At 36.3% G+C, this 23,609-nt stretch overlaps 3 protein-coding genes and 1 pseudogene across 4 annotated transcripts; all 4 read right to left on the bottom strand.

Annotated features, from left to right (window-relative positions):
• Nucleotides 1-879: 879 nt before the first annotated feature.
• Nucleotides 880-3,734, bottom strand: LOC132186734 (probable receptor-like protein kinase At5g24010). Its single transcript, XM_059600760.1, has one exon. It carries the CDS (start codon nt 3,536-3,538, stop codon nt 1,016-1,018), a length of 2,523 nt encoding a protein of 840 aa, XP_059456743.1. The 5' UTR covers nt 3,539-3,734; the 3' UTR covers nt 880-1,015.
• Nucleotides 3,735-7,284: 3,550 nt separating this feature from the next.
• LOC132186479 (probable receptor-like protein kinase At2g23200) lies at nt 7,285-10,266 on the bottom strand. Of its 2 annotated transcripts, XM_059600458.1 has the most exons (2): nt 9,774-10,266; nt 7,285-9,470 (listed from the first exon to the last, which is right to left on the bottom strand). In XM_059600458.1, exons 1-2 carry the CDS (start codon nt 10,105-10,107, stop codon nt 7,564-7,566), a joined length of 2,241 nt encoding a protein of 746 aa, XP_059456441.1. In that variant the 5' UTR covers nt 10,108-10,266; the 3' UTR covers nt 7,285-7,563. The 2 variants fall into 2 exon arrangements, with proteins under 2 accessions (XP_059456441.1, XP_059456440.1); XM_059600457.1 differs by having other exon boundaries at nt 7,285-10,266.
• Nucleotides 10,267-14,607: 4,341 nt separating this feature from the next.
• On the bottom strand, nt 14,608-17,386 carry LOC132187551 (probable receptor-like protein kinase At5g24010; annotated as a pseudogene).
• Nucleotides 17,387-20,894: 3,508 nt separating this feature from the next.
• On the bottom strand, nt 20,895-23,609 carry LOC132187269 (probable receptor-like protein kinase At5g24010). The gene has a single exon (XM_059601534.1). The coding sequence runs from the start codon at nt 23,591-23,593 to the stop codon at nt 21,110-21,112; it is 2,484 nt and encodes an 827-aa protein (XP_059457517.1). The 5' UTR covers nt 23,594-23,609; the 3' UTR covers nt 20,895-21,109.

Below are 23,609 nucleotides of genomic sequence, written 5' to 3'. Positions count from 1 at the left end.
TATTTCTCATATGTCAAAGACATGTTATTTTTAAAAATTGGTTTCTAAGAAATTTCTTACAATTATGTTCAAAACAATTTTTAAAAACACATCAAAAGAGACCCTAAAGTTTACATTAATTGCTCCAGGTGCTGAAATTGTGGTTCATCTCCAGCTGTGTTTGGCAAAGGAGTAGGCTGGACCGGACCCAAAATTCTAAAAAATTACTCTCAAAATCAACTATAATATTCTTACTTTTTACATTAAATTAATAACTTTTTATTACTATTCAAATAAAAAAATCAAAACAAAACAAAATTTATAACTTTTTTTATACAAAACATTTTTACTTTTTTCTCTCACATCAATCAAATCTACTTTTTAAGAAGTGAAAAGAATTAGAGAGGAAGGGGAGGGAAGAGTGGAAAAAGAATCTTATAGGAATGTACCATTTCCATGTATGTCGGTACCCTTATATAGAGGTTTTGTTTGGCGATGGATTTTTTTTTCTTTTTACCTTTTGTTGTTTCTTTACAAAATAAAAAATATTAAGAGTGATTTTTCTGAATTAGGTACATACCAACACAACACAATGAATATGTCCATTGGCATTCAGGTGAGTAACAAGCAAACCCCATACAACAAGCCCAATACTCAACACCTTCCGCTCTAAATTTTGGTTTAAACAAGAGAAATGTTTTTTTTTTTTTTGGCACTGTGGCGTCCATCACTCGTATATTTTCGTTGAGTTAGCGTGTTTCATTCACCATTAATTTTATTATAAACAGAGACAAATATGTCACTTTGTTGGTCTGATTTTTCAAAGTTTTTTTGAAAAGGCAATCTCTAATCTTATGATCAAAACAACGTTATAATAGATACACACGATTTATAGCCGCCTGAATATAACACCTTTTTCTGATAAACAATACTGGCTAAACAAAGCCAGGGAAAAGCAGTGCAAATTACAACACATCTTTACAATTAGAAGTAGTGATAATACATATCAAAAAACAAATAGAGTCTACAAACATCATTATCTAGCATCATCAATTCTCATCTGGGAGAAAACTTCACTTGCTTTGACGTGGGAGCCATCATCCATAAGCATAGGCGTATCATCTCTCTCAAACGACATGCTAATTGAAGGAAACCGCTGAACATTGGGCATCACGAATGCTACCGAGGAATTAGTTGTGCTGTCCTCGTGTGGCTCTCTCCGCATTGCATTTTGCTGAAGCTGTAATGCATAGTCCAAGTCCCATAGAACATCAGCCATGTTGGGCCGATCAGCACCGCAATCTTGTAAGCATTTCTCTGCTGTCTCAATAAATTTTCTTAGGGAGCTGGGATCAATCTGATCTTTCACTGAAGGATCAACAATCTCTTCAAGCAACCCTTTCTTCTTGCATATCATTGCCCATTCAGCTAGATTCACCTGCTCCCTTTGAAGCACTGGATCTATTGGGGGCCTTGCACATAGCACCTCAAGAAGAACTACCCCAAATGAGTATACATCAGATTTTTCTGTTAACTGCTGGGACTTAAAGTACTCGGGATCAAGATAACCAAAAGTGCCTTTAACAACTGTGCTGACATGGGTTTCATCCAGAGGACCTGTTTTCGAAAGGCCAAAGTCGGCAACTTTAGCGACAAGATTTTCATTAAGCAAGATGTTGGTGGACTTAACATCACGGTGTATGGTGCCCCCTGCTGAACCTTTGTGGAGGTATTGAAGACCCCTTGCTGCACCAATGCAAATTTCAAGCCTTTGCTTCCAAGACAAAGGAGGCTTATCTGAAGCGTATAGATGTTCCCTTAAAGTCCCGTTTTCCATGAACTCGTAGACAAGAATCATCTCAGACCTGTCGTCACAATACCCAATCAATTGAACAAGATTGCGGTGTCGAATTTTGGACAGAACCATGATCTCTGTATGGAATTCTGGAAGGCCTTGGTTTGACCCTGGCTCACTCCGTTTCACAGCAACTTTCCTGCCATCCCTTAAAGTTCCACTATAGACGATCCCAAAACCACCCTTACCAATCAGTGATTTCTTATTGAAGTTGTTTGTCACAAATTGAATTTCAGCAAAAGGCATCTTCAACCCAAGATTCAGATTGGACCCAAGGGAGCCATTTCTTGTTCCCCTGCTGTGAGAACTCCCTCCTCCAAATACAAGTACTACGGGTGACCAGTTTGAATTTTCGCCAGAATTCGGCTTCCTGCTTTTGAAAACCAAAAAGAGTACAACTAAAATGCAGATTAGAACCAACCCTCCAATAACTGAACCAACCACAAGAAAAACATGGTTATTCTTGTGCGCCCTTACTAAAGGAACTGAACCTGAATTATTCAGTATCTCCTTTATTTCCAGCCCATTCAAATAGGCAGTTCTCTGATCAGAATCATCCCGAGAGCCTATACTGATATTCATAAGTCCAGATTCATCAGAATCAACCACCAAATCGACATAAAAAGGAACAGCTAAATAGTCAGCATAGTCGTAGGAATCAATCTTCAAACCGAAGTTACGATAAATATAAAGATTGAATTTCAGAGTGGCAAGTGATGTACTAATAATGTCGCAGAAGTGAACTCGAACGAGATGTGCAGCACTCTTACTCACATTAAAAGACCATGTTATGTTGGAAAGATTGGATTGACTGCTATTATTTATATTCATCTGTTTTGCAGTCTGGTAGACCAGATCTGGGGCAATGAATTCAGTGATATTTCTCTGGTAATTAGGCCTACCGGAGTGTAATGGGCGATCGACTGCAGCGCCTGGATTTTTTATATATCCATCGTCCGGAACCCAGTTTCTCCATAGCGATTCATTATCTGGTGTGAGTGCAGGGCCTCCAACGTTGATCCTGTAAATGCTCAGTAAACTATTAGAGAGCACACCCCTGTAATTATGGTTACGTTTTCCTGCAGGACCAACATGCATTAGCGGGGCTTCGTCAGAGATGAGATCTGGAGGGGCAAGGAAGACTTCTATGGCATTTATAAATGCAAAAGATGATTCTCGAGGAACAAAATACACTTTGAATTTTCCAGGATTGATGGTAAGTAAGAATTCCTCTATTATAGGGGAGTTGCTATAGCTTTTGGGAGTGAAATTAAACCCATAAGTCCACACGTCAAAAAGAGCTGTGGAGAGATCAGTCGGAGTAGTTGGGGAGGAGAAAGCAAAGAAGTGGAGGCGTACAAAATAGGTACCAGCGTCTTCGATGCTGAACTCATAAGCAGAGTTCTGTCTGAAAATTCTTGCTGTCTGATAGAGAGATGATGCACCTGAGGACTGGTTGCTGTCTTTCATGGTGCTGCTTGTCCCTGAGAGGGAAACGGAAGCTGAAATCAAGCCACTGGAATTCGAGTCCCCAACGAAATTCCGGAGGGCGGCGTTCACGTTGGAAGCTGAACCACAATTGATGAAGTACTTATTTGGGGGAGTGTAAGCCAAAGACAGAAAGTGAAGGGATGAAAAGTGGAGGAGAAAAAGAAGAAGAGCAAATAGGGGGATATGGGTGTTGTGGAGCTGAAGCTTTTCCATGAATATGGCGGAGAAAACTTTGCTTACTTTCAGTCACGGCAATGCTTATCTGATAATTGTGGTCCTTAAATGAAGACAAAAACCTTGTAGGAGAAAGACTCAGGATAGGTCTTCCAGTAGACTTTTCGAGTTGAATTATAGACCACCGATCCATGATGAATTTTCAACTCATAAGTTAGTGAAGGCATTTAATTTAGAAGGTTTGAAGTGCCAGAAAGCATTCTTGAAAAACGATTTTGTTTGGGTTTTAGTTGGATATTATATCAAAAATTAATTAATGTGAAAAAAAAAGTAAGAATGTCTTTTTTTTTAAAAAAAAAAAGAAGTGAAAAAGTAATAATGTTTAGTATAGAAAAATAAAAAAAATTTGTTTTGTAGTGATTTTTTTATTTGAATAGTAACAAAAAATTATTGATGTGATGTAAAAAGTAAGAAAATGTTAAAAAAATAAAAAAGTGGGATGAATAATTTTGTGCCAAAATCATGGCAAAATTGTTTATCAAACGGAGCCTTAGATGTCTTTTTTGTGTCAGGTCAGAAAGAGAATGGCCATAGTAGCCTGTAATTCCGGTAGCCAGTTTGGAGGACAAGGGATTGAATGTTATATTACTGCCATAAAACTCCAACAATAGTTCAACGGATGCGACTGGATGGAGCATGAAAGCTGAACACGAGACACGAGTTCTCAAGATGTAGCTTAATTGGTTAGAATCACGTCTAATAAAGCGGAAGTTATTAATTCGAATTTCGCTCACCCTTCTTGTGCGGACATGTTAAAAAAAAAAAAAAATGCTGAACACGAGTATTTGCATTCGGCGGTGGAGTAAATTTTCTATTTATTTTAGTTTAAAAAAAATCAGCCTAATTGTATCTTGAGTTTTGAGCGGATTGGCTCATCATATACATATAAAAGCATAATCCTTCAAGAGAATAATTTAGATGACCGTTTAAAATGCTAACAAATATTTTTTAGTGTATACCTAAAATGCTTATATATATAAAAAACATAATGGTATAGTTTTTTAATTGTGACAAGCGGCAATCTAGCTTGATTTTTTATATTTTTTTTGGGACATGTCTACACAAGGGAAGGGGATGAAGAATTCGAACTAGTGACCTCCGCTTCATTAGGCGTGATTCACAGTCGATTGAGTTACCCATTAAAGACCAATCTAGCTAAAATTATGACATGCATTAAATATTAAACAATCATTACTATTTATGGTACCATATGACACATATATAATTACTAGCCAGGATTGCTTAAAATATTTGACAAATAGAAGCTAAATATTATGACATGTCAAATTTTTAAACAATCATTAATATTTCACATCAAATTTATTTGTGCAGTGAGTCCAAAAGGTGTTCGACAATGAGAAGAGAATTAGCTAGATACAATCCATATTGGTGCAATGAGTAGGATTCGGAGAGGGATGATGATGAGCTCATTTGGTGTACCCACAATTTTTTTTTGGGTAGTTTGCGAGACATTGTTCAAGTTAAAAGTTTGGATTGCATTGCGAATTTGGATTGCATTGCGAATTGGATAATAATTTGAAGAGTACGTAGACTTTTACTATATATTTTTTTCTTTTTCTGCTCTGATTATTTACGTGACTGCCCTTGTGTAGTTGTGTGTAGGTTACTATTTTATTAAAGTTTTGGCTACGTCGCAACTGGGATATATATGATACAACATTTCTCTTTTAGGGGTGAAAATGCGCTATTTGAGGAGACAGCACATCTTCAAATTATTATGGTACAATTATATGTGATGAGATGTTGCCATAACTTTCATGATGCACACTCATAATTAGGAAAATGGACCTTTCCATTTAATTCAATTTTAAATGAAATAGATAGGAGTCATTTAGGCAAAAAGACAATTCAAAATAATAATAATAATAATAATAATAATAATAATAATAGGCGAAAAGATATAAAAATTAGGATAAATTTAGGAAAATTTTGTTCCATCCTTTTGCCTAACTGGCTCATCTCAAGATACATTTCTCATATGAGTACCGATGAAAGAAGTGATTGATGATATAATGCGGGGGTTTGTTGCAAAACTGAAATGATCACTTCTTAATCACCCACAAAGAATACATAATCACCCATATATTCGGGCCCTATTGATGCATTCACATTAAACTCCCTACTTTTAGCTTTTCTCTAAAATTTTAATGAAACTCACAAAATACATTATTTAACAAATTTTATATTTACGGTTAAATTTAACTTATGTTAGTCTTAATCTCCAACTTCAAAGAGCATTAAGTATTTACAGTATGTCAAAAAAAAAAAAAAGTATTTACAATGAACTCTTCAAATTTAGCTAGTCCCTTTTTAAAATCACTAAGCATCCATCTCTATAAATATTTATCTATTTTAACTTTATTTTATTAATGAAACCAACTTTTAGATTCATGCATTAAAAACTTATTTTAGTTGAAAAGGAAAAAAAAAATCAAAAGAATATTAAAAAATAAATAACTTTCACCTTTCAATTCGACTGTTTACATACAAAAAGTTACTGACAAAAAGTTAAATTCACCATTAAATAAAAAGTTTGTTAAATGATGTATATTGTAAAATTTATCTAGAAATGGAGATTTTTAGTTTTTTGTTTGTTTTAATTTTTTAAATATTATTTGGTTCCTACATTGCGCCACTCGATCCCCATTTCGTTGGTTCATCTTCTCTGCGTTCATGCCTTGTGGATTTGAAGCTAAACGCGACGGACCAAGCGTCTCAAGGAATGTATACTCGGCAGAGGTTGTTCTTCTATTTTTCTTCTTCTTCATCTTCTCCATCTCATGCCCGGTACACATATTATGCCATGAATAATTAGGAATCTTAGGTTCTATTTCCCTCTTTGAATTTTGTTCGGAAGAACTGAGATTAGTTTTCATATCCATGATTATTTCTAGGGTTCGTCATTTCATAAATGGTTTTAGCTTCTAGGGTTTTGGTATGAAAGTAGTTGGGCATCGAAATCCATACCAGCTGTGCATCAAAGTTGGTTTTATCAATAAAAAAAGGGGTAAATACTAAATAACTTCTTAGGGTTTCACTTAATTTTTTTTTTTTTTTTTCCTCCATAGAGTTTATTTTTTATCACATGAGGTTCTTCTCGTTTTGATAAAAGACCAAATTCATTATTCTATCAATTGACCATTAGTTGACCTAACGGAATTCCATGTGGACCAATTAGAAGCTGACATTTGGTATAAGTGGCCACGTCATCAGTGATGATGCGGCACCTAATTAAAATTTTTATTTTTTTAAAAAAATTAAAATTAAAAAATTAAAAAACTATATTTTTCATAAAAAAAATAAAAAAATTGGGGGTGTCTTGATGGTTTCAGCCACCCCCAGTGGGTACTGGGGGTGGTTTCGGCCACAAGGAGGTGACTCGGCTCGGCCACCTCCAAATTTTTTAATTTTAAAAATAAAAATTTAATTGGGTGTTATGCCAAATGTCAACTTCTAATTGGTCTACGTGGAGTTCCGTTAGGTCAACTAACGGTCAATGGACGGAATAACGAATTTGATCTTTTATCAAAATCAGAAGGATCTCCTGTGATAAAAAATAAACCTTAAAGGAAAAAAGAAAAAAAAAAATTAAGTGAAACCCAGGGGGTTATTTAGTATTTACCCCATAAAAAAAAAAAAAAAATTAGTTAAAGTAGAAAAATATTTAGATAGTTTGATTTTAGTGGTTTTTAAAAGTGGCTAACTAGATTAAAAATATATATATATATTTTGAGTCAAATTTAGAGAAACATTGAACAGGTCAATGTGAATGTTCTTAGACATCACAAAATCTGCCTTATCTTTCATACATTTTATTATAAATTTCTACTTCTCCCACTTTACTTATGGTCTGGGCATAGGGCAGGGAGTTTCCCCTGCACTGGCAACCAGAAGTAGCAGGCAAATCTAGTTTGTGAATTGGGAGGAAACAAAGTAGGCATACCTGACATATTTGGTTACTAGACCTCAACAACCAAATATCATTATCTGGCATCATCAATTCTCATCTGGGAGAAAACTTCACTTGCTTTGACGTAGGAGCCATCATCCATAAGAATAGGCGTATCATCTCTCTCAAACGACATGCTAATTGAAGGAAACCTCTGAACACTGGGCATCACGAATGCTGCTGAGGAATTGGTTATGCTGTCCTCGTGTGGCTCGCTCCGCATTGCATTTTGCTGAAGCTGTAATGCATATTCCAAGTCCCATAGAACGTCAGCCATGTTGGGCCGATCAGCACCACAATCTTGTAAGCATTTCTCTGTTGTCTCAATAAATTTTCTTAGGGAGTTGGGATCAATCTGACCCTTCACTGAGGGATCAACAATCTCTTCAAGCAACCCTTTCTTCTTGCATATCATTGCCCATTCTGCTAAATTCACCTGCTCCCTTTGAAGCGTTGGATCTATTGGGGGCCTTGCACATAGCACCTCAAGAAGAACTACGCCAAATGAGTACACATCCGATTTTTCTGTTAACTGTTGGGTCTTAAAATACTCAGGATCAAGATAACCAAAAGTGCCTTTAACAACTGTGCTGACATGGGTTTCATCCAGAGGACCTGTTTTTGAAAGGCCAAAGTCGGCAACTTTGGCGACAAGATTTTCATTAAGCAAGATGTTGGTGGACTTAACATCACGATGTATAGTGCCCCCTGCTGAACCTTTGTGGAGGTATTGAAGACCCCTTGCTGCACCAATGCAAATTTCAAGCCTTTGCTTCCAAGACAAAGGAGGCTTATCTGAAGCGTATAGATGTTCCCTTAAAGTCCCCTTTTCCATGAACTCATAGACAAGAATCATCTCAGACCTGTCATCACAATACCCAATCAATTGAACAAGATTGCGGTGTCGAATTTTGGACAGAACCATGATCTCTGTATGGAATTCTGGAAGGCCTTGGTTTGACCCTGGCTCACTCCGTTTCACAGCAACTTTCTTGCCATCCCTAAAAGTTCCTCTATAGACATTCCCAAAACCACCCTTACCAATATGTAATTTCTTATCGAAGTTGTTTGTCATAAATTGAATATCAGAAAAAGGCATCTTCAACCCGAGATTCAAATTGGAGCCAAGGGAGCCATTTCTGGTTCCGTCGGTCACCCTGCTGTGAGAACTCCCTCCTCCAAGTGCAGGTACTGGTGACCAGTCTGAATTTTCAACAGGCTTCGGCTTCCTGCTTTTGAAAACCAAAAAGAGTACAGCTACCAAAATGCAGATTAGAACCAACCCTCCAATAACTGAACCAACCACAAGAAAAACATGGTTATTCTTGTGCGCCCTTACTAAAGGAACTGAACCTGAATTATTCAGTATCTCCTTTATTTCCAGCCCATTCAAATAGGCAGTTTTCTGATCAGAATCATCCCGAGAGCCTATACTGATATTCATAAGTCCAGATTCATCAGAATCAACCACCAAATCGACATAAAAAGGAACAGCTAAATAGTCAGCATACTCGTAGGAATCAATCTTCAAACCGAAGTTACGATAAATATAAAGATTGAATTTCAGAGTGGCAAGTGATGTACTAATAATGTCGCAGAAGTGAACTCGAACGAGATGTGCAGCACCCTTACTCACATTAAAAGACCATGTTATGTTGGAAAGATTGGATTGACTGCTATTATTTATATTCATCTGTTTCGCAGTCTGGTAGACCAGATCTGGGGCAATGAATTCAGTGAAATTTCCCTGGTAATTAGGCCTACCGGAGTGTAATGGGCTATCGACTGCAGCGCCTGGATTTTTGATATATTCATCGTCCGGAACCCAGTTTCTCCATAGCGATTCATTATCTGGTGTGAGTGCAGGGCCTCCAACGTTGATCCTGTAAATGCTCAGTAAACTCTTAGAGAGCACACCCGTGTAATTATGGTTACGTTTTCCTGCAGGACTAACATGCATTAGTGGGGCTTCGTCAGAGATGAGGTCTGGAGGGGCAAGGAAGACTTCTATGGCATTTATAAATGCAAAAGATGATTCTCGAGGAACAAAGTACACTTTGAATTTTCCAGGAGGGATGGTAAGTAAGAATTCCTTTAGTATAGGGGAGTTGCTATAGCTTTTGGGAGTGAAATTAAGCAACAGTGAAAACCCAGAAGCCGACACGTCAAAAAGAGCTGTGGAGAGATCAGTCGGAGTAGTTGGGGAAGAGAAAGCAAAGAAATGGAGACGTAGAAAATAGGTACCATTGTCTTCGATGCTGAACTCATAAGCAGAGTTCTGTCTGAAAATTCTTGCTGTCTGATAGAGAGATGATGCACCTGAGGACTGGTTGCTGTCTTTCACGGTGCTGCTTTTCCCTGAGAGGGAAACGGAAGCGGAAATCAAGTCACTGGAATTCGAGTCCCCAACGAAATTCCGGAGGGCGGCGTTCACGTTGGAAGCTGAACCACAATTGATGAAGTACTTATTTGGGGGAGTGTAAGCCAAAGACAGAAAGTGAAGGGATGAAAAGTGGAGGAGAAAAAGAAGAAGAGCAAATAGGGGGATATGGGTGTTGTGGAGCTGAAGCTTTTCCATGAATATGGCGGAGAAAACTTAGCTTTACTTTCAGTCAGGGCAACGCTTATCTGATAATTGTGGACCTTAAATGAAGACAGAAACATTGTAGGGGAAAGACTCATGATTGGTCAGTTCTGCTAGTGGACTTTCGAGTTGAATGATGGACCATCATAATTTTCCAATGCGAAAAGTCTGATCCCACTTTCGAGTTAAAAACCCTTTTGTATTCAATAGCCGTGTGCATACAGTCGAGGATAATTTCGGGGTTTCAATAGGCTGCAAGCCAAAAACATCAACTGTCCAAAAGAATTAAATGTCTTTTTGTGCACGGAAGAGAAGAGCTATAGCAGTCACTCCGGTTGCCAGTTTGGAGCCAGAGGGGTTGAACACAACACAAGTTGGAAATAATTGGAATCTTATACCAATCATTCAATACCTAATAATCATATTTTATTTCATCATTATTTTGTCTAATATGCTTGCCCTTCTATCATTTTTATAATATTTTTTTATCAAATCTACGGCATCTTCATATTAGAAAAAAAAAAAAAAATCTTTCAAAATATTTAATTAAAATGAAATTGGAGTTTGTTTTGGAATCAAGTTCGAATTGAGAATTTTTACTTTGAAACCATGATAAATAATTACTTAAGCTAATAAAAAATATATATTTAATTATTTAATTAACATTATATATATATAAAATTCATTATCGATATAATTATCGAGATTTTGACTTTTGGAAGGAGTCCTGGAACCTTTATTTGGGTGGTGGAATAGTTGAATCGAATGCATTAATCTCATGTGTGTGGCAGAACGCGTTAACGTACTCAAGAGGGCAGATTGCAGAAGACGTAGGGCAGAGGTTTATTCAACCCAACTACTAGGGGTGAAATTTAAAACCGCCTAACCGCAACCGCTAACCGCTAACCGTTATAACCGTTAACCGCTAACCGCCTAACCGCCTAACCGCTTTGAAAGCGGTTAGTAAAAACCGCTAACCGCCTAGGCGGTTGCGGTTAGCGGTTAGTAGGTTTCGGAAATCCGCTAACCGCTAACCGCTACCCGCTAACCGCTTTTTTTTAAATATAATATATATTTATATATTATATATATATAATAACAATAAGTTGTGAGTTTATGAACTTTTTTTGGTTGATTGAAATGAGCCTCAAGCTTAAAGTTTAACCATATATGTTGGTTTTTTGGTTGCTTGTGAGTTTATGAATTTGTTTGTGTTTTATTTTATTTCTATGTGTGAGTTTATGAACTTACTTGTGAGTTTATGTATAAGACTACAAGTGAAGTGATGATTTTGTTGTAATTTTATTTGTATATTATATGATGTGTAGATTTGTAGAAGGTGGCCAACAAGATTTTGGTATATAGCAATTTTTAATGCTAAAATGGCCATGGAAAGGGAAAAAAAAATGTTTAAAATGAGAAAAAAAATGTTTAAAGTGAGCCCAAAACCGGCCCAAACCCGGTCCAAACCCGGCCCAAAATCGGTCCAAAGAAAAAAGCCCAAAAAAAGCGGTTAGAAAAAAAGCGGTTATTCCAAAGCGGTTAACCGCTAACCGGGCGGTTAACCGCCTAGGCGGTTAACCGCTACCCGGTTAGCGGAGGCGGTTAGTAAAATTTACTAACCGCCTAGGCGGGTGCGGTTAGCGGTTTTAGCCACTAACCGCTAACCGCAACCGCTATTTCACCCCTACCAACTACCCCCCATAAGGAATTTAATTTAATTTTTTTTTTTTTTTTAAAAAAAAAAAAAAAATCTGCTCCAAGGGCGGGAGCTAATTTTTATTTATTTTTTATTTATTTGTTTTTATGCCAAAATTTTCTACTAGCTCCTGTACAATAAAGTCAAATTTTATATCCTTGGCACTTTAACCTCTATAAAATTCACTTTAGTCCAAATTTTAACTCAAAAATTAGAGTAAATCGAAGGAGATAGTGTTTTACACTACTTCTTACCTATTAGGCTACTACAAATTTTTTCTTTTGTGCTTGTTCATCGCTATTGGTTACTTTTACGCCGTAATTCTGTTCTGTGAATCATATGATGAAAGTTTTTTTATCTGAGCACTAAATTATCTTTTGCAAGCCACAATTTCATTATATTTTTATTATTTTATTTCTGTCTCTATTAAAATAAATTCTTGAATCCACTGCTTTATTTATTATTATTCCTACGATTTTCAGGAACCTAACAAAAAAATTGCCTTAGGCAAATTATAAATTAAACTAAAATAAAATAAAAGAGGGTGGCTTGGTTGGGCGACGAATCAATTCCAGGACCAAGGCCCAAGGGATGGCCGGTTTGGGGCCGATGGTTGATTCGGCCATTTGGAGCTGGAAAATTGGCAATGCGATAGTTGGGTCTCTCCAGAAGGTACCCAACGCACACTTTGTATTTTTTGTCACAATTTGGGCTGTCCATTTGGCCTATTTGTTTTTGGAGAAAACAAAAAGAAAAGGTTAAAGTTCACTTAACTCCCTCAAACTACCACTCCAATGATAATCTACCCCTAAACTATCAAGTATGACAACTTACCCCTAAAACTACCAAAACAATAACAATGTACCACCCCAATGCTAGCAAAATGACGAAATTACCCCTTTAAAATTTTGAATAAGACAAAAATACCCTTAAAATTTGAATAAATAAATAAATTTTAGTATTTTTGTTTTGGACAAAGTTTTCCTTCCAAACTAGGTTGGAGGAATTTCCTTCAATTTAGTCTATAAAAAATGACATGTGTCCATTTTTTTAATAACATGTGAGATATACATGAGTTTTTAATAAAATTTATTCTAAATTTGTCTCTGATATTAAAAAAACATGTGCATCTCACATGTTCATGGACACATGTCACTTTTATAGACAAGGTTAAAGAAAATTCCTTCAACTTTGTTTTTTTTTTTTTTTTTTTTGTTGACATATCCACACAAGAGGGGGAAAAACTTTGTCCTTTTATTTTTATTTTAGTAAGAATAATTTTGTTATTTTATTAAAATTGAGGGTACATTATCATTGTTTTGATTACATGATGTTGTCGGATGCACTGAAGTTGAGATTACCAAAAAGGTCAAGACCATGATAGAAATCAATTTTGCATTGGTACATTTTATGAAGTCACATCAATGGGGTTTAACTGTTAGTTCTAAATAAAATTGCAGGATATGAAATGTTTGAACACAATTCAAAAGGGTTGAGATCTGAGGTATAAACTTTCTTTAAATTAGTTTGTAAAAATTTCATACAAATTAAATTTTAAAAGCGATATATGTTTCTAAAGCTATTAAAAAACCATGTGAAAAACACATATTATTAAAAAAAAAAAAAAAAAAATCTCATATTTTTAAAAATTGGTTTCTAAGAAATTTCTTACAATTATGCTCAAAACAATTTTTAGAAAACACATCGAAAGAGACCCTAAAGTTTACATTAATTGCTCCAAATGCTGAAATTGTGGTTCATCTCTAGCCGTGTTTGGCAAAGGAATAGGTTGGACTGAACCCAAAATTTCAAAAAATTCTTTTCAAAATCAATCATAATATTCTTACTTTTTACATCACATCAATAATTTTTTATTACTATTCAAATAAAAAAATCACAACAAAACAAGATTTTTAATTTTTTTATACAAAACATTCTTATTTTTTTCTTTCATATTAATCAAATCTACTTTTCAAGAAGTGAAGAGAAATGGAGAGGAATGGGAGGAAAGAGTGGAAAAAGAATCTTTCAAGAATGTACCATTTCCATGGATGTCGGTACCCCTATAGAGGTTTTGTTTGTCGGTAAAAACTACTATTAAATAAAATAATAAATGAAAGTACATATAATATCATTGTTACATCATATAATAATACTTGAAAATGTATGTAGCATTTTTCAACACCAAAATACTTTCACACCTATGATACATCAAAACATTAAATAAACATTAAATAAAAAATACCATATAAAAAGTATTAACAAAAGTTACTTTTGATTGTACATCATACCTAATCTGCAACTGAGGATGGAATAAAGTTGATGACAACCAAAGTGGAAAAAGAGAAATCAAAGATAATGTAAATTCTCTAACAAATCATATAGGATTTGTGGGTCAGATGTATGTCGTGTTGCACGTGGTTTGAAAGAAGTTTCGACCTGAAATGAAAAGAATAGTCCAAATGCCTTTGAGCTTTGGAGCCACGATATGAACAGTATCCTGTCTAATTTCTTTATCCAAAGTTCATTCACTAGAGGGCCACAGTAACTCAAATTATTGGATATGGGTCCCTTTAGTTGTTAAAAAAGTACTATGAAGAACATCCCAGCTAGCCCATCAACAAAGAAAAAGAAAAAGGCACTATGAAAGAGATTACCCATGGAGGAGAAAAATTGGAAAGCATTATCTTTTACAATCACCTTTTTCTTTAGAAAAGATTATCTATTAGCCTTAGACAAAGAGATCCCCTCTCCCTTCACAAGAGCTAGCTTTTATTTTTTGGGATTATTGCATCAATAAGACAATTTCAATTTATTGATTTGTGCAAGTAATCATGATCCTCTCGATTTCACTTGAAACATGCAAATAGAAATCATGATATTTTACAAGCCACTTCTACATAGTAAGAACAAAACACTCCAAGTGATCAAGGAGAAAATAGAAGTCTTCTGTTCAACACGTTTAGAAATTAAGCGCTAGGAAAAGGGAAAAAAAAAAAACAAGGACGACATAATAGAGACTAATAGCATTTTACCCCAAAAATAATGCAGACTGTCTGGCACCGTCCATCAATCCTCAGTTGGATTTAGATGTCACAGCTTCAGTAGCCGCTGAAACAGAATCATCATCCCCTATAATGGGTGCTTCATCATCTTCCTGAAGAGGAAAATTCCAATCACCATGAAACTGAAACCCGTCCAATGAAGAAATAACTGTTCCGGTGACTTCAGCCTGCTCTCTGTTAGGTTCTTGAAGCTGCTGTGCATATTCCAAGTCATATACCACTTGACGCATATTAGGCCTCCCAATACCATTTTGCTTCAAACACTTGGCAGCAGTTTCACTAAACATTCGCAATGAAGCAGGCTTAATTTTCCCAACTAGCACAGGATCAATAATTTTCTCAAGTTGGCGTTTCCCATGCAGCTTCATCGCCCAATCAGTTAGGGGCACCTCCTCCTCTCGAAGCGAGTTGTCAATGGGCGGTCTAGCACAAAGAACTTCAAAAAGCACAACTCCAAAGGAGTACACATCAGATTTTTCAGTATACTGTTGGGTTAATATGTATTCTGGATCAAAATAACCAAAGCTACCCTTCAAAGCATTGGTGCAATGCTCTGGATCAGGAGGCCCTGACTTTGAAAGGCCAAAATCAGCAACTTTAGCCACATAATCTTTATCAAGCAAAATGTTGGTTGACTTCACATCACGGTGTATGATTCTTCCTGCCTGAGTATGCAAGTAATCTAGGCCCTTAGCCGCACCAATGCAAATGTCAAGTCTTTGAGTCCAAGACAATTCAGATAGTGAAAATGATTTATCAGAACCACCATCTTGACTATAGAGATGATCTCTGAGAGTCCCCTTTTCCATGAATTCATAAACCAGAATCATCTCATCCCCTTCATCACAATACCCAATCAAAGATACAAGATGGCGGTAGCGGATTTGAGATAACACCATGATCTCCGTATGGAATTCATCACGACCCTGCCCATTCCCAACTCCTTCACTTCGTTTCACAGCCACTGTCGTACCATTTCGAAGAGTTCCTTTGTAGACTTTCCCAAATCCACCCTTACCAATCAAATGTTTTTCATTGAAGTTCTCAGTTGCACGCCGTATTTCAGCAAAAGATATCCTTAAACTGAGGTTTAGATTAGGAGCAAGGGACACATTAGAACTTTCAGTCAACTTGTTCCTGCAAAAAGAAGCTCTACCAAACTTTGATCAGGCTCTCGTTTCCTGCATTTCAAACCTGTGGCCACCGCCACTACCAAAACGACAAATGCCCCACTACTTACAAGACCAATTATAACGGGGGAGAATTTTTTCTTTGATTCATTAATTTCCGTGGGAGTGGAATTTGATTTTTTCGTGAACTCCATAATTTCCAGTCCATTCAAAAAGGCATAAGGAATGGTTGAGTCCTCAAGCACGTCTATACTGACATTCATAAATCCTGAAAAATCTGGATCAACCACAAAATCCAAGTAGAATGGAGCAGCCAGATATGGAATTATACCATAAGGAATGATCGTCTGTCTATAGTTCCTATTGATAGAGAGATTGAACCACAAATCATTAGGTGTAGTACTTACTATGTCGCAAAAATGGACCCGAACAAAGTGTGTAGCATTCTTCTTGACGGGAAAACTCCAGGTTGCATTTGAAACACTGGAATTGTTGCTAGCATTTGCATTCAACTGTTTGGCTGTCTGATAGACAAGAGCTGGGGCTGTATAATCTGTCACCTCTGTACTCTGGTAATTAGGCGTTGAACCGTAGGTCTTATTACTCGCAGTCACCGGTCTCACTAAGTAATTATCATCTGGCACCCAATTTCTCCATAAATTATCACCATTGATATTGTCACCTCCAACGTTGATCCTATGGATTGGATGTAGAACCTGAGAGAGCAAACCACTGTAGGTAAAATTAACTCCTGTGGAAGTTATGCGAGTGGTGTTATCGACGAAGAAGTTGTCAGGGGCAAGAAAGACTTCTATGGCGTTTACGAAAGCCAAAGATGACTCCTGAGAAGGTATGAAGTAGATTTTAAAACTTCCTTGTGGGATGGTGAGCAAGAATTCCTCAATCCTTGGAGAAGTAGTTATGTTTCGGGTGCTATAATTTGTCAAGAGTGAGAACCCAGAAGCCCAAACATCGAACAGAGCAACAGACAGATCAGGAGACGAAGAGAAAACAAAGAAATGGAGGCGTACTATGTATGTACCGTTCTCGGTGATTTGGAACTCATATGAAGATGTCCTTTCGTAAACTCTTGCTGTTCGATACAGAGTGTCTATTGATGAGTTGCTGCTTTTGACAGTTTTGCCTTTTCCACCTGAGAAATCTTGGTCGCCGACAAAGTCCCGGCTATCGTTAGTGGTCACTTTCTCGGACGCTCCACAGTTGATGAAGTACTTATCAGGGACAGTGTAAGCTGATGAGAGAAGCAGAAGTGAAGAGAAATGGAGATGTAAGAGAAGACAGAGTCGGAGAAGAAGCTTACGGGAGTGAAGCGTCTCCATGGATTTTTTTTTTTTGGTAAGAGTTGCTACTTTTTGCAGGGTTTGGGTATGAATCTGAGAGTGGAGTAAAGTCGGCAACAATAATTCATGAAATACGTATACAAACTGATATTCTAATACTCTACCCCCACATCGTAGTTTAATCTTTTTTTTTTTTTTTTTTTTTTTCAGAAAAATCTGTAGATTTCATTGATAAAAGATCAAAAGTATAAAGCTCTAAAAATACAAAGCAAAAAAATCTTACAATATACAGCATAAAACTCTAAAAAATCATAGTTAAATGCTATGAGGTTACAAAGACATAGATACAATCAAAAAAATTCTTACAATTAAGTGCATATCTATGACTTCAAGTTTTTGTTAATTCATGTACAACTACAGTTATGAAACAAATCTAGGACATGGATAACCCATATAAAAAAAACAGAAATTTAAAAAATAAAAAATATGAAAAAAACCTAAAAATTCGGCCAAGAGAGATAAACCCCACACCGGTCTATTTCTCCTTGGCCCAAAGGTTAAGAGATAATTCTTTTCTCCTTGGCCCAAAGGTTAAGAGATAATTCACATCCTCGACTCAAAGATCAGGACAGAAAGAATCAAAAAATCAAAGTAAAAAAACTCATAAAAACAAAAAATATTTACAAGCAGTAGCAGAGGAGCCTGACATCGTAGACATCCCTAGGAAGACACGCTTTAGCTGATCAAGACGACCAGATCTAAGTTTGAAGAAATTAGATCTAGATTTACAAATTAGATCTAAAAGACACCCGTCAGAAACGGAAACCCGAAGAGACCACAAAGAAGATACCGAACATTGCTACTAGGGAAAGGGAGAGTAGGACATTCTTCCCTCCCCTGTGACTTCTTCTTCTTTGGTGTTGCCTAAAGGAAAAAAGAAAGAACCTTCTCTCTTGGCGGGAGGTTCACCAAAACGTTTAACCTCTATGTTAAGAGCAAGTAATGTGGCAATTGGCAAATTTGGTTCATGGGATTAGTCCTATCATCTTTTGGTCAAAACAGACATGTTTCAATTGTAATTGAAATTGGACTCAAGTTGAACCCTACATGTGGAACTCTCGCTCTATTTATTCAATGAGTGATGTTATAAATCATATTTTTATCTTACAATGCTTTATTGAGACTACCATGTATGCTTCGTGAGTTATATATATATATATATATATATATATATATATATATAATGTCTATTTAAAATGGATTTGTGCGGGAGGTGTTGGCCTTTAAAAAAGTTCATTTGGCCAACAATCCTGCAGAAAAGGAACTGCTCTTTCAATAAACGGATTGAATGGCATTGGATTTTAAATTTTAATGGTGTTTTCTTATTAACCACAAACTTTAAGAAAGAATATAGTAAGATACGGAGAGAATATAAAAATCAAATAAAGAGTAATGATTGATTCGCATTGCACATTAACAAAGTAGAATAAAAATATTTTTTAAAACAAAAATAAAAAATATAATAAAAATGTGGTTTATAATATTACTCTTAAATAACTTGTTAGCATGAACATATGTCTTTGCTCTTGACTAGTCATTTTTTACTTGGGAAAATGACTTTATGGGTACCAACAAAGATAAGTTTTTGGGAAAATTTTACTTAACACCCTTTAAAGTATAAGGGTATTGCAATCATAATCTTGAAGTTTAAAAATTTACAATGTCAATATTCTATGTTTTAACCATTTTTAATTTCACCTATTTTTGTTGTTAAAATACCCCAAATTCCCCCATTTTTAAAAAAGTGAAAAAAAAAAGAAAGAAAAGAAAGGGTAGTGAAAATTCAGATGGCCCACGGCTGAGTCTGGGACAAGACCCATGGCGTGGCTGTTAGTAGTCCAAAGCATTTTTGAATTTTCACTTGTTTTTTAGGGTGGGATTTGAGCATTTTAACCCCCAAAAAAAAAAGAAAGTGAAATTAAAATGAGTTGAAAATTTTTATGCTTTGAGATTATGATTGCAAAACCACTTCAAGGGGTGTAAATGAAGTTTTTTTTACTTCAATTTTCCATTTTAGAATAGTTATTATTTACGCTCTTTTTTTCTTTTCTTTTCTAATGAATAACTATTTTTTATTTTGTGAAAATAACTATTCATATTCCTGACACAATTGAATAACAGAGTAGCTATTCCATTTGGGGCGTATAGCCATGTGCTTGATGTCCAATAGACCTAATATTATTACACTTTGCAGCCTCAAGTAAAGAAATAAAGTACAAAAATACAATTAAGAATACAAGAATGAACATGTCTTTTACTTCAATTAACCATGCTGATAATGAACATGTCTTTTTGAACAACCTTTTTCTTTCGATAAGATTCTCTTCGTCTTTCTTAAACAAATCTCTATCTTCTCTCACTAACAGTAAGATGCAGACTCCTTCACAAGCTAAAACTAAAAAAAGAAAAAGAAAAAGAAAAAGAAAGGGGAAATACAAGAATTGTCAACCCGTAATTATATTAGTTTAATAGATGCTTTTGATTTTGGCCAGTCATTTTTTGCTTGTAAAGAGGACTGTCACACTGTTTTTCAGGAAGAGTATAAGATAAAGAGGAAGGCAGAACTGCAGAAGTGAAGAGAATTGGAGAGGAAGGGTGGAACAAAAGAATCTTACAGGAATGTACCATTTCCATGGATGTTGGTACCCTTATAAAGGTTTTGTTTGACATGTTTTTTCTTTTTACCTTTTTTGCTGTTTCTTTTCAAAATAAAAAATATTAATAATTGTCTGCCGTATCAGTAAAAATTAGTATTAAATAAAATAATAAATGAAAATACATATAATATCACTGTTACAACAGATAATGGGTACTTGAAAATGTATTTAGCATTTTTCAACACCAAAATACTTTCAACCCTACGATACATCAAAACATTTTTTAAAAACTTTAAATAAAAAAATACCATCTAAAAAGTATTAACAAAAGTTACTTTTCATTGTTAAATCATACCTAATCTGCAACTGAGGATGGAATAAAGTTGATGACAGCCAAAATGGAAAAAGAAAAATCAAAGATAATGTAAAATGTTATATATATATATTGTTGAAAATTCTGTAACAAATCAGATAGGATTTGTGGGTCAGATGTATGTTGTGTTGCACGTGGTTTGAAAGAAGTTAATTTCGACCTGAAATGAAAAGAACGGTCCAAATGCCTCTGAGCTTTGGAGGTATGATATGAACAGTATCCTGTCTAATTTCTTCATCCAAAGTTCATTCAAGTGATGGCCATAGTAACTCAAAATTATTGGATATGGGTCAATTTAGTTGTTAAAAAAGTACTATGAAGAACATCCCATCAACAAAGAAAAAACAAAAAAAAAAAGCAGTATGAAGAGATGACCCATGGAGGAGAAAACATATTGGAAACCTTTATCTTTTATAACCACCTTTTTCTTTAGAAAACATTATTTTTTGGCCTTACACAAAGGGATCCCCTTTCCCGTCGCAAGAGCAAGCTATTATTTTTTGGGATTATCGCATCAATAAGACAATTTCAGTTTATTAATTTGCGCAAGTAATCATGATCCTCTCAATTTTCAAGTGAAACATGCAAATAGGAATCATGATATTTTACAACCCACTTCTGCGTAGTAATGCTAGAAAATAGAAGTCTTCTGTTCAACAAGTTTTGAAATTAAGCGCTAGGAAAAGGGGAAAAAAAAGGACGACAATAATAGAGACTAATAGCATTTTACCCCAAAAATAATGCAGACTGTCTGGCACCGTCTATCAATCCTCAGTTGGATTTAGATGTCACAGTTTCGGTAGCCGCTGAAACAGAATCATCATCCCCTTCAATGGGTGCTTCATCATCTTCCTGAAGAGGAAAATTCCAAGCACCATGAAACTGAAACCCGTCCAACGAAGAAATATAAGTTCCGGTGACTTCAGCCTGCTCTCTCTGCATTACTGGTTCTTGAAGCTGCTGTGCATATTCCAAGTCATATACCACTTGACGCATATTAGGCCTCCCAATACCTTTTTGCTTCAAACATTTGGCAGCAGTTTCACTAAACTTTCGCAATGAAGCAGGTTTTATTTTCCCAACTAGCACAGGATCAATAATTTTCTCAAGTTGGCCTTTCCTATGCAGCTGCATCGCCCAATCAGTTAGGGGCACCTCCTCCTCTGGCAGCGAGTTGTCAATTGGCGGTCTAGCACAAAGAACTTCAAAAAGCACAACTCCAAAGGAGTACACATCAGATTTTTCAGTATACTGTTGAGTTGCCAAGTATTCTGGATCAAAATAGCCAAAACTACCCTTCACAGCCATGGTGCAATGCTCTGGATCAGGAGGCCCTGACTTTGAAAGCCCAAAATCAGCAACTTTAGCCACATAATCTTTATCAAGCAAAATGTTGGTTGACTTCACATCACGGTGTATAATTCTTCCTGCCTGAGTATGCAGGTAATCTAGGCCCTTTGCCGCACCAATGCAAATGTCAAGCCTTTGCGTCCAAGACAATTCAGATAGTGAAAATGATTTATCAGAACCACCGTCTTTACTATAGAGATGATCTCTGAGAGTCCCCTTTTCCATGAATTCATAAACGAGAATCATTTCATTCCCTTCATCACAATACCCAATCAAAGATACAAGATGGCGGTAGCGGATTTGAGATAACACCATGATCTCCGTATGGAATTCATGAAGACCCTGCCCATCCCCAACTCCTTCACTTCGTTTCACAGCCACTGTCGTACCATTCCGAAGAGTTCCTACGTAGACTTTCCCAAATCCACCCTTACCAATCAAATGTTTTGCATTGAAGTTCTCAGTTGCGCGCCGTATTTCAGCAAAAGATATCCTTAAACTGAGGTTTAGATTAGGAGCAAGGGACACATTAGAACTTTCAGTCGACTTGTTGTTAGAATTAAACCCTGCATAAAGAAGCTCTACCAAACTTTGATCGGGCTCTCGTTTCCTGCATTTCAAACCCGTGGCCACCGCCACTACCAAAATGACAAATGCCCCACTACTTACAACACCAATTATAACGGGGGAGAATTTTTTCTTTGATTCAATTTCCATGGGAGTGGAATTTGATTTCTTCATGAACTCCATAATCTCCAGTCCATTCAAAAAGGCATCACGAATGGTTGAGTTCTCAAGCGCGCCTATACTGACATTCATAAATCCTGAATAATCTGGATCAACCACAAAATCCAAGTAGAATGGAGCAGCCAGATATTGAATTCTATCATAAGGAATGATCGTCTGAGTATAGTTCCTATTGATAGAGAGATTGAACCACAAATCATTAGGTGTAGTACTTACTACGTCGCAAAAATGGACCCGAACAAAGTGTGTAGCATTCTTCTTGGCGGGAAAACTCCAGGTTGCATTTGAAACACTGGAATTGTTGGTAGCATTTTTATTCAACTGTTTGGCTGTCTGATAGACAAGAGTTGGGGCAATATACACTGTCACCCCTGCACTCTGGTAATTAGGCGTTGAACCAGAATTATTACTCATAGTCGCCGGTCTGAGTACCAAGTAATTATCATCTGGCACCCAATTTCTCCATAAATCATCACCGTTGATATAGTTACCTCCAACGTTGATCCTATGGATTGGATGTAGAACCTGAGAGATCAAACCACTGTAGGTAACATTAACTCCTGCAGAAGTTATGCGATTGGTACTGTTATCGTCGAAGAAGTTGTCAGGGGCAAGAAAGACTTCTATGGCGTTTACGAAAGCCAAAGATGACTCCTGAGAAGGTATGAAGTAGATTTTAAAACTTCCTTGTGGGATGGTGAGCAAGAATTCCTCAATCCTTGGAGAAGTAGTTATGTTTCGGGTGCTATAATTTGTCAAGAGTGAGAACCCAGAAGCCCAAACATCGAACAGAGCAACAGACAGATCAGGAGACGAAGAGAAAACAAAGAAATGGAGGCGTACTATGTATGTACCGTTCTCGTTGATTTGGAACTCATATGAAGATGTCCTTTCGTAAACTCTTGCTGTTCGATACAGAGTGTCTATTGATGAGTTGCTGCTTTCGACAGTTTTGCCTTTTCCACCTGAGAAATCTTGGTCGCCGACAAAGTTCCTGGGCGGGCTTTCGTTAGTGGTCACTTTCTCGGACGCTCCACAGTTGATGAAGTACTTATCAGGGACTGTGTAAGCTGATGAGAGAAGCAGAAGTGAAGAGAAAAGGAGAGGTAAGAGAAGCCAGAGGTGGAGAAGAAGCTTACGGGAGTGAAGCTTTTCCATGGAGTTTTTTTTTTTT

This window comes from Corylus avellana, chromosome ca7, assembly GCF_901000735.1.
Source record: "Corylus avellana chromosome ca7, CavTom2PMs-1.0".
NCBI classification, from domain to species: Eukaryota; Viridiplantae; Streptophyta; class Magnoliopsida; order Fagales; family Betulaceae; genus Corylus; species Corylus avellana.
Note: the sequence above shows the minus strand (reverse complement) of the source record. Positions and strands in the feature narration are given on the sequence as shown.

Excerpts from the sequence above, each read along its gene's own strand:
- LOC132186734 (XM_059600760.1), bottom strand. The coding sequence starts at position 3,538 with ATGGAAAAGCTTCAGCTCCACAACACCCATATCCCCCTATTTGCTCTT.
- LOC132186479 (XM_059600457.1), bottom strand. The coding sequence starts at position 10,107 with ATGGAAAAGCTTCAGCTCCACAACACCCATATCCCCCTATTTGCTCTT.
- LOC132187269 (XM_059601534.1), bottom strand. The coding sequence starts at position 23,593 with ATGGAAAAGCTTCACTCCCGTAAGCTTCTTCTCCACCTCTGGCTTCTC.